This window comes from Alosa pseudoharengus, unplaced genomic scaffold (assembly GCF_046254945.1).
Source record: "Alosa pseudoharengus isolate Yale_2024_CS ecotype anadromous, Long Island Sound unplaced genomic scaffold, YU_APseudo_1.1 YU_APseudo_1.1_scf_1, whole genome shotgun sequence".
Lineage (NCBI taxonomy): Eukaryota > Metazoa > Chordata > Actinopteri > Clupeiformes > Clupeidae > Alosa > Alosa pseudoharengus.
Genome location: NW_027468564.1, coordinates 57,386,475 through 57,397,478, shown reverse-complemented (window position 1 = coordinate 57,397,478; position 11,004 = coordinate 57,386,475). Strand labels below are relative to the sequence as shown.

The window sequence follows — 11,004 nt, the reverse complement described above, 5'->3', positions numbered from 1 at the left end:
AAATGTAAAATGATATTGCACCATACAGTCGCAGCCACAGTTTCCTGCCGAGTCGGCGTCTACTCCGCTGAGATCACGGTTACAGCAAGCACTTTTCTTTTCTTTCGTGCTTGCAACCGCACCCTGGAAACAGGGGCTGTTCGTGTTACTGTCCGCGATCACGCCTGTCCTGCGCAAATCATGCACCATCACAAAACAAACGATTCATTGCGCATCAATTTACATGACAGGATTTAACATAATTTTCTTTGACGGGTTACTCCATTATCATTTCAATCTTAAAAATAGTGTTTATATGTCAAAACAATGTCAACTTTAATTCTAGAAGCAGTTAGTTTGGCATTATAGGCTATAATATATATTTTTGCAAGTGAGAAGTTGCAGTGTTTGAAATAGCTGTTTTAATTTAAGTCTTAGATCTGTCTTTCCAGAAGTGAAATGAGTATAATCTGACCCTCAACAGAACAGCTGATCTATGGGATTTTCAGCTTCTATTTGCTCTGCCACAATAGGCTGTTGAATGGTCTGGATTGTTCATGTTGGTCACTGAAGAGGATAAGCATCACTGTAGTCACTGTCTGTTGCCAGTCAACAGCAGATACATGTGGGCACCAAATGATGGACAGAGAATCTTCCAATTTGTCACCATTGTGCTTATAGTCTATAAAAGGAAATGCACATCTATTGATCTGGTTTTAATCAGGAGCTGACGAATTCCCTGTCAAAGCTATCTACAGGGCAGGAGTTGGGATGAGCGAGCCAAATGTTTCCAGAGGAAAGGTAAATAGATATGATCATCTCTAATAGTATGTATTTTATTTATTTGAGATCTTGCATCATTTTCAAGGGAGCCCTGGGAGCATAAGTACATTTTGGGTATAATATTCATTTGGGTTTTTTCAGTGATCCTTTACAGCCCAGTTGTAGGCATATCTGTCCAACCACACCGTCTGAAGTCTAAAATACAAAAAAGGATTGTTTCAATAGTTACATTTATAATGTTGTGATTCTGATTGAAATGAATGCTTTGATTGTAATGACATCTAGGAGGCACCTGAGAAATGTACCGACCAAATAGATGGCAGTGGTATGAGCTTGGGCCGTAGGAAAGGCGTGAAGGTCAGTGGGAGATATCTGGCACCGACCGACGCAGAGAGAAGAGGAGCATCCGTGCCTCTTGTGCAGTCCGCGGTCGCAGGCCCCAGCCCCTCAGAGAGCGCCACCATCATCTCCATCGGTCCCCAACATCGAGGGCCCACGCTGTCTCCTGAGTCTTCCCGTCGGTCTCTCGCTCGACCCGACGGCATGGGCTCACGAGACGAGTGGTCCTCAAAGGGCAGGGCTTCCTCTGGTGAGGCTAGTGTGTCCAGGCAAACCCTTGAGGAGCTCAAGAGCCTGCTGCGGGAAACCTCGGTCCTCACACCCCGGGATCAAAAGGACGGGGTACGGCCAGGGAGCCCTTACACGTACTTACACGGAAACAGAGGGGATGGTCAACAGGAGGAGAGCGCAACCAGGTCATTCTCTACTTTCAAGCCTCTCTCTGAGGGTAGTAGGAGATTCCAAAGACCAGGGGAGAGGACTACTTCTAAAACAGCTTCGGACTGGGACTCAAACGCACCATCTCGGACCGATGGAAGTACACGTCACAATGTGAGATCCCCCACCTGGGAGGCAACTAGCATGGGAGAGACTTATGGGTCACAAACAGGTTAGTGTATCTCTCCAGTGTAAACCACTAACGCAAATACAAAATAGTATAACTAAATATGTAATCATCATCTTTTTGGTGTGTGCTTTTTGATGGTTGTGGCAGAAAAGGTACAGGTGCATCTCAAAAAATTATTATCTGAATATCTCGGAAAAGTTTCCATAATTTCCCAAAGTTTTCCATAATTTATTTCAAAAAGTGAAACTTTCATATAATCTAAATTAATTACACATGAAGTAAAATATTTCAAGGCTTTTTTGTTTTAATGTTGATTATTCTAATCTTGATGATTACTGTATTATAAATTCTTTATTCTAATATTTTTGAGATGCTGTATTTTTTAACTGTAATGTTGACCTGAGAAGAGCTCTAATTAAGTCAAAACACAACGGTTTCCTGAGCCTTTCATCTCCAAATCTGGTAAGGGCAATTTTCACTATATTCTAATTTTCTGAGATGCACCTATAACAGCCTAATGTGTTTTATGTCTATAAACTGAAATGTCAATGAAAATGAAAAGAAAGATGAGGACCTCAATGTGCATTGTTTTATTTGTCTAAAATAATTACATATTTTGCAAATTTCTGAGTTGCTGAGGGTCTAGGAAATATAGGCACATGCACCCACATTCATCAGTCAGTGGATAGGTCTACTGAGTCATATAAAAGAGCACCCAGTCAGCCCTTAGCAGCCCTCTGCTGCTAAATCCTATATGTTCTACCTCCACCTCACTTAACTTAATAACAATCAGTGCTCTGTTACAAGTCTACTTATGCCCTGTCTTTTGTTGTCTGTTGTCTGTCCAGTGAAGTCCCTGGTTGTCTTAAATGCTCTACTTTAATCAGTAATTGCAGTTTATGTATATCTATAATGTTTGTGCACTAAATGTAGCCTGTCTCAAATGTCATGTTATATATTTGAAATATAACACCACTTGATCCATGGTAAAATGTTGTTTCGTCTCACTATATACAATGTATATGGTTGAAATGACAATAAAACCCACTTGTTCAACTGCAAATTGATGTCTAACGGTAACACAAGCACGCTTGTTTTGTGATCAATAGATAACAGTAAGGAAAGCTCATCGGGAGACAATCATGGGCCTCAAAGTTTCATCACAGTTGTTGAACAGATAAAGCAGCAGATTGCCCGTGAAGATGTCCACTTTGTTCGCTTTGAAGCTACAGACCTTCATGGGGTGTCCAGGTCCAAGATAGTGCCTGCACGTTTCTTTCATGTAAGTATTGACATATTTTGTATGTATAGATGTATGTATACATGTAACCAAGAATGTGAGGCATGTATTCAGATTCAGGCTGCAATGTGTAAATCATTCCTTATTTTGGATGTAGTATAATTAACAATGGTAAACTGACCCTTGCTTGTCCTTCGATTTCAGGAAAAAGCTGTTTATGGAGTGGCAATGCCTAGGAGCTACCTGGAACTGACCTTGAGTTCAAAGGTCAACGAAGTCGATAATGCCACCGTGGCTAACTTCAGCAGTGACATTCTCCTGATCCCCGACATGTCCACGTTTAGGATCCTGCCCTGGGCCAACCACACAGGCAGGGTCATCTGTGACCCCTGCTCGGTGACGGGCGTCCCTCTGCGCACCTCGCCCCGTCTCATGGCCAAGCAGCTCCTGGCCCAGCTGCAGACGCTGGGCTTCTCGCTGCACTCCTCCCTCACCTACGAGTGCTGCGTGCTGGGCCTGCCCGAGAGAGTGGGCCCCAAGGCCGTCTTCTTCCCCGCCACCACCCTGCTCAGCAACAACGATCTGCCTTTCCTTCACCAGCTCATCACTGGCATGTACTACATGGGCGTGGACGTGGACAGCTTCGCCTCGGCAAGTGGCCCCGGACAGATGGAGATTTCCCTGAAGCCCAAATTTGGGATCGAGGCGGCTGACAGCGCCTTCACCTTCCGCACGGGCATCAAAGAGATGGCCCGCAAGTACAACTACGTCGCCACCTTCTACACAGACGAGGGCATCTACAACTCCGGGGTGTTCTCCCACAGCCTCTGGGACGCCAACGGCAGGAGGAGTCTGTTCCACACAGGAAGTGCCGACCTGTCAGAGATCGGCAGGAAGTGGCTGGCGGGACTCCTGCACCACTCTGCTGCTATCAGCTGTCTGATGGCTCCAGGCGTCGGGTGCCGCGAACAGCTAACACGAGGAGTGAAGGACCAGAAGCGCACTTCCCTGTATGCCACATGTGGCTGCAACGACAACAGCTGCGATTTCAATGTCAAGTTCCATGGCGGGAGGGAGACACACATTGACAACAAGCTAGGCTCAGCTATGGCTAACCCATACATTGTGCTGGCGGCCACTGTGGCAGCTGGATTAGATGGGATCAAGCGGAACCTGAGCTTTGAGCACGGCCTCAACAGGGCTCCTTCTCTGCAGAAACAGTTTGCCATCCCCCTGAAGCTGGACGGGGCTCTGGAGGCACTCTCTGAAGATCACATCATCCGTGGGGCCCTCGGCGAGCCCTTTGTGCAGTACTTCATTGCAATGAAGAAGTTTGAAATTGAGACTCAGGAACTAGATGCAGAGAGGAACAAAAGCCTTGAGTACTTCATTTAGATACCTTTCACTTTGGTCCTGAGATATGAGGAGAAGAGAGCTTGGACTGAATTTAGATACCTTTCACTTTGGTCCTGAGTTGTGAGGAGAAGAGAGCTTGGACTGAATTTTTTCAGTCTTCTATCAGAATATTTTGGATTATCAGAATAAATATGCAAAAGAAACATTATTGGCCTCATTTTTATACACATTATTTGCATTATTTGATAATGCATCAATTTACAGTGATAATAGCATTATATCCAAAAATATACCCAGAAGACGACAAACAATATGTTCTGGTTTGTTATTAGTTATTCTGCCATTTACAACCTGCACTCCTTAAATACATCTAAAAATACCAGCAGAAAAAAAACAAACAGGTCTAAATTTCTAACAGCTCTCATTTCTAACAGTTTTGTAATGACTGTATTTACAAAAGCACTCACAGAAACCCAAGTATTAAAACCTATGAATATTCTACTTGTTTTTGTGTATCAGACTGCCCACACGCTGTATGAATTTGCCAAACCTATTATCAGTCTGTGGTTGGGTCTGGTATCTGGAGTAAGTGCTGGAGGCGCCCATGAACAAGCTCCTGCGTTTCTCTGCAGCGTATGCATTCATGCGGTCAGTTTCAGTCTTATCGGGCGCTCTCCTCTCCACAGACAGAAAGTGCTCAAAACGACTATAGACCTTGTTCCGTTTGACCTCTGGTATGCCGTACCGCCCCTCGCCTGGGTTGGACATTATACTCTCCACTGTGGCCACTGAGGACTGTGATCCGCGGTACACCCTGTGGTGCGGATGGCCCACCACATCCAGAGCAGACATCTTTCTTGGTGACGCAGCCACAGCCCTCTGTCCCTCAGGTCTCTGTGAGCTGCTCCACGTGGGAGTCGTTGGACGACTGGACGCAGGACTTGTTATTGGTGAGAACCAGTCTCTGTCGCAGGAGGGAGTGGGGCTTGTTATTGTTCCCGTGATGCTTGGCCGTCTGTCTGAAATGTGAACATTTGCTTCAATGGGCGCTGGTTGAGTCTTTGTCGGGGTGGTCAAGTTGTCGGTATCTTTACTTGGAGAAATTTCATCTAAGTTTCTAGTTGAGCCAAGACCCTCTTTTTCTTCTGGTATTTCAATCAAAGACAAACGGGTCTTGTTGCTGTCGCTGAATGGGCGTAAGCGTTTTAGATTTGAGCCCTTGGGGAGTGAGGACTCTGTCTCTTTCCCTAAATGTGTCGCCGAGGCTGTCCTGGAGGGTGGCTCCTGCCAGTCGTAGGACTGTGGGGTCTTCTTATCGTCTGTGGTTTTTATATCATAATGGGAGACGGACCTGTGAGACTCGCTGAGTTTTTGCATTGCATTTGTCTCATCCTTCACGGCTTCTGCCACCTCTTCATTTGTATTGGTGATGAGACTGTCAAGACTTTTCACAGAGCTGGGTGTAGGGAGAATCGGTTTACTATTGGCAGCTTCTGTCTCTTGCTTGATGTCAGGGCGAGATTGATGGCTGCTCTCAAGGAGTGAAGGCTGGTCAAATGTTCCTGGTTGTGTGATCACTGTCCATGGACTGACCAGTCCAGGACGCTGTGTCTGCCTGGTCAGGGGAGTGGTTGAATCTTCACTGAGTCTGCGTTCTGTATTAAGTTCAGGCTTTTTAGAATCCGTGCCCAACTCGTTCTCTTTGGCTCTTTGCAGGGAGGTGTACACAGAGGTGATCGTACGTCTGCCCAGGGTTGGACTCAGGGCCCTCAGGTCAGTCACAGCTGGTTGCTCTGGGATTTTGAATATGAGGTTCGATCTGGACGAGTGAGTGGTTTGTAAAGAGGACTTGCTGTCAGAGCGTAAACTCATGTGGTCCAAACTCTCAGTGGAGTCCGCCGGAACCTGGTCATTCCTGAGATATGAGTCAATTCTCCATTTATGAAGAGACAACTCAGAGACGCTCAGGAAAGACGGCTTTCCATGAAGAGCGCTGTCATCTTGGGCTGGTTGCCTGTACTGGGCCGGATTGTTAAGCTGACCAGTGGCAGAGAAAGGGCTTCTGTCCAGGACATCAGGACCTTTGTCACCTATGACTCTGCTCCTCTGACGCAATGATGAGTACATTCTCTGTTGAAAGCCAATGTAAGTGTTGGTGGCTGGGTTCCGCTGGAGATTCAGGCCATGGTTTATGTTGGATCCATTGGCCTGTGCTCCTTCCTCAGGTTTGTCGTTGTGGTTTAGCATGTTCAGGCGTCCCCTCATCTCTTTCAGCTGAGCGGTGTCAAAGGAGCGTGTTCTCTCAAAGAACTTGGCAGAATGGAGGCTCTGCATGGGCCCTTGGTTCCTGCCACAGAAGAGGTCTGTGCTTGATGTGGTCTGTTGGATAAGCTGGGCAGGTATGATGGAACGAGCAAACAGTCTTCTAAACTCCTCGTCGTAGCAGGACACCAACTTGCCTGTGATGAGGAGCACCATACTGAGGTTGATCTTTTCATAGGACCACATGAAGCTATGGGAATGGAATGAGAACAGAACACAGCTTTTTAGAAATGAATCAAAATCTGACATACAGTAACAGTCAGTGGACACTGTGGCCTTTTAATGCAAAGTGTTAATCACTAAGTGTTTAATCACTCTCATCACTGCAAAAACTGCTTATCTAACAAAATCTAACCAAGTGTTATTAATCTTATATCAAGATAAAAAAAAAACTAGTTGGTATTGTTTTTAGTATAAAGACACTTACCTAGCACTTTCTCATGAACTCATTTTACTTAAAATAGGTCAAACTTTTCTTAAATTAAGACATCTCATCCTGAAAACAAGCAAATTTGTCTCCCAGTGCGTTAAGCAAATTTGTCCTAAAAACAAGCAAATTTGTCTGCCAGTGCGTTGAGCAAATTTGTCTTAATAAGACTCCTTAAAATTGTAGATGAGATGTGATTCATGTTAGCAGTACAGGGGATGACATTCAAATAATAGCACAGGATTTGACTTTGACAAATAAGTCAAAGTCTTCTTAAATTAAGTCAAAATGATCTTTCGAGAGAGCGCTAGGTAAGTCTTTTCATACTAAAAACAATACCAAATAGATTTTTGGATCTTAATATAAGATTATCAACACTTGGTTAGATTTCATTTTTTGCAGTGATTGCATGTCAAAAATACTATTGAAACTAGAGGGGCACTCCGAGAGCACCTCCACCAAGGCCATGTAGCTGTGGTCTGTGCAGGCCAAACTGAACATAGCAGTGTGCTATTTGCTGGACATTACGCACATTACAATTAAGCAATTGGTTTGATATGACTAAAATGCTTCACTGTTAAAATTAATTAATTAACATTACCATTAAGTAATTCCATGTCATGATAGGTGTTTGGGTGAGACCGTCCATAGAGACTTTCATTGCTTTGAACACTAGAGGGCAAACCAGGTTGGACTTTGGTGCAACAGTAAAACTGAAACGCGGATCTGCTTGAAAATGGTTTGGGTTTGTCCGTGGACTGCATGCGGCACCTATACTTATACTTATACTTATACTTATACCTTTCCACCAAATGTCATGGAAACTGGGCTCTTGCAGATTTCTTGCAGATGGACGGATGGACGAACGGACAGACAAACCACACTGACCACATGACCTCCTGGAGGAGCTAATAACTATCACAAAACACTAAGAATGAAGAGATGCTGTGTGTCACAAGCTGCGTACCTATAAGACCCATACAGTACTGTGTGACAGTCCACCAGCATGAACTTCTGCTCCATCGCTCCATGGAACTTTGCCCCGGACTGACAGCGATACTCATGACCCTTCACTGTGCGAATCCTCACATTCTGTGGAGAAGAGGATCCGTCATTCAGTATGACTTATGAAATGAAATATCTGGCAAACAACATCATATCAGACTGAGGAAGCCACAATGGAAAGCTTTTTAAGGGGCACGTTGAAACTAGTTTATTAGGCTATATTATGGCTGATGTTTGGCGTATCAGTTGTGTATGACATGTTATGTGTCAGATGTGATCATAATCTTTTGGAAACAGCAGATGATCAGGGAGCACTACTTATCAGACATGGTGGCGCCTCCGTTTATAATCACTGAGAAGAATTGCACGCTTTATAATGGTTAAAACTTTTTAAAAGTAAACCGGCTTCATGACAGAAGCTTAGTTAACTCTAACAATGTCAGCCTACAAGCAGGAAAGGTTAGTCACTTGGTAAACACATGTATGGAATAAAAACAAGAAAAAAATGGATGTTTCATAAATCATTGGGTTGGAACTGATGTCAGTGTAATCCTGCCAGTTAAACAATGAGCAAATGTTTTGTTTTCATTCAGTCAGTAAGTGCTCTAAACCTGGTAAACTTGTTAAATATGCTACGCAACAACAACTCCCAGACCAAGTTCTCAGCCACTGCTGCAGTTTCTCGAATCAGATACCTTGAGGGAAATAACTGGGTGTGGAGTAAATGTCATCCTTAATCCGATAATAACCGTGTTACCAGGTAAAGGTCACCTGAACCTACAGGTAGCTGGTCTTTTCCTCCAGTATTTGAGATAAAATTAACAAAATTCATTGGCTTTGCTTACTGGATGATGACTTTTTACGTAAGAAATGCATTAATCAGTAAAGACAATAGTTGTGTTAAAAAAAAGCAGGCTGTGGCCATATGCCAAGGAACTGACAGTATTCTCACCCATAGCTTTTGGAGAGGAACGTTGGCTCTTTCCGACATGCGTAGAAAGCTGTTGAACTGAAGATCATCTAGAAGCAAATAAACGACCACTCCCCTGGTGGAAATTTCAACCAGATCTCGGAATATGTCCACATCAGTAAATATGTCCATTGCTATAGCAATGACCTACAATGTATAAAATTGGTCAGTTATTTCATTTTTTCCCTAAGAAAAAGTTTGGCCTTTAAGGATAACATAAATGTGTTGTGCCGTATTATCTCATTTACATCTCAAGGGTAATGTGTCCATTTCATGAATATGGTCAATAGGACCATCATGGCACAAGGCCGAATCTTATGAATATGCTATTCATTTGCCACAGGTTTAAGGAATATTTAACAAGTAGTCTCAAAGAAATAATTTGTCAACAGCCTTTTTTTGTCATACAGTGATTGGAAAATCAGATAAAGTCATAACTGACAAATCTTGTGCTATTATTTGAATGTCATCCCCTGTGTTGCTAACATGAATCACATCTCATCTACAATGACGCTGAGCGCAAGTTGGAACAAGTTGAAGTTGAGCTAGGATTTTACAAGCAGGTCCTGTTTAAATGTCACACTGTGCCAGAAATAAGAGAATCAGTTGGAATGCGCTCTCACACATCAGAGGGAGTATACAAAATGTACAAAAAATAAGTGCAGCATTCCACTAAATGACACATATCATGAGTGGCTACAAAAACAGCACTCCAACAGCACAGTGCAAGAGTCACTCACCATTTTTGCTTCTTTTATATATTTCCGCACCAGTGTTTTGATGCTTGGCATGTTCTGTCTTGGCGGGTGGAAAAGCATGTGAACGTTGGTCTCCACATGGTCAAGCCTGGCTTCCGGCCAGCCAAGATCAAGGTCTGGCACCTCCACATCCGATTCCATTGGGCAGTATGTAGAGGGTGCATTGTCCATACCTTCACAATCCTCTTCATCATCATCACCTGAAGGCCATTTCTTATTCTCAAGGATGTACCTAATCTCCTCCTCTGAGAGAAAGTCAGAGATCCCTTCAGCCTTAAGGAACTCCTGATATGCCTCCTGACCGCCATTCAGCAGCGCGTACAGGGCCAGCCGATAAGCCTCCTTGTAGACCCCTGGAGCAGCGTCCTGTAAGTTCAGCTGCTCACTCATGGAAGACATAGCAGAAAATTTCGACTCCATTGTCTGTGTTTGATTGCACAGACCTGATCACCCTGTCTGAGAAGGAGAGCACAGAATACACTAATGTGTTGTCTGTTGAGAAGTACACACTAATGTGTTGTCTGTTGAGAAGTACACACTAACACACTAATGTGTTGTCTGTTGAGAAGTAGAGCACAGAACACACTGTGTTCACTGCAAAAAATGAAATCTAACCAAGTGTTGATAATCTTATATTAAGATCTAAAAATCTATTTGGTATTGCTTTTAGTATGAAAAGACTTACCTAGCGCTCTCTCGAAAGATCATTTTGACTTAATTTAAGAAGACTTTGACTTATTTTAAGGAGTCTTATCAAGACAAATTTGCTCAACGCACTGGCAGACAAATTTGCTTGTTTTTAGGACAAATTTGCTTAACGCACTGGCAGACAAATTTGCTTGTTTTCAGGATGAGATGTCTTAATTTAAGAAACGTTTGACTTATTTTAAGTCAAATGATTTAATGAGAAAGTGCTAGGTAAGTGTATTTATACTAAAAACAATACCAACTGGTTTTTTTATCTTGATATAAGATTAATAATACTTGGTTAGATTTTGTTAGATAAGCAGTTTTTGCAGTGTTGTCTGTTGTCTTGCGCTCACTACTGCTGTATTGTTATTTTTGTTTTGTGATAATTTAAGATTACAAAGTGTTTTTTATATACATTTAAAATACAAATTAGAAACAATCTATTGAATGGGAATTATGTGAAACTCACCTAATAATGAGTAGGTTTAGGATCTAGGTTTCCAAAACATGGTGCAGTATAAGGTTGTGTTGGACACAGCAGCTGTCAGCTCATCCGTCTCTGACAGA

The 11,004-nt window shown here is 43.2% G+C and overlaps 2 protein-coding genes across 2 annotated transcripts; one reads left to right on the top strand and one right to left on the bottom strand.

Annotated features, from left to right (window-relative positions):
• The first annotated feature begins 750 nt into the window (after positions 1 to 750).
• lgsn (lengsin, lens protein with glutamine synthetase domain) lies at positions 751 to 4,316 on the top strand. The gene is made up of 4 exons (XM_076281196.1): positions 751 to 780; positions 1,048 to 1,711; positions 2,779 to 2,951; positions 3,114 to 4,316. Exons 1-4 carry the CDS (start codon positions 751 to 753, stop codon positions 4,302 to 4,304), a joined length of 2,058 nt encoding a protein of 685 aa, XP_076137311.1. The 3' UTR covers positions 4,305 to 4,316.
• A 57-nt stretch (positions 4,317 to 4,373) lies between these two features.
• LOC143134487 (protein FAM83B-like) lies at positions 4,374 to 10,997 on the bottom strand. Its single transcript, XM_076294904.1, has 5 exons — positions 10,907 to 10,997; positions 9,730 to 10,203; positions 8,972 to 9,136; positions 7,982 to 8,106; positions 4,374 to 6,777 (listed from the first exon to the last, which is right to left on the bottom strand). The coding sequence occupies exons 2-5, from the start codon at positions 10,165 to 10,167 to the stop codon at positions 4,764 to 4,766; spliced, it is 2,742 nt and encodes a 913-aa protein (XP_076151019.1). The 5' UTR covers positions 10,168 to 10,203; positions 10,907 to 10,997; the 3' UTR covers positions 4,374 to 4,763.
• Between the last annotated feature and the right edge of the window lie 7 nt (positions 10,998 to 11,004).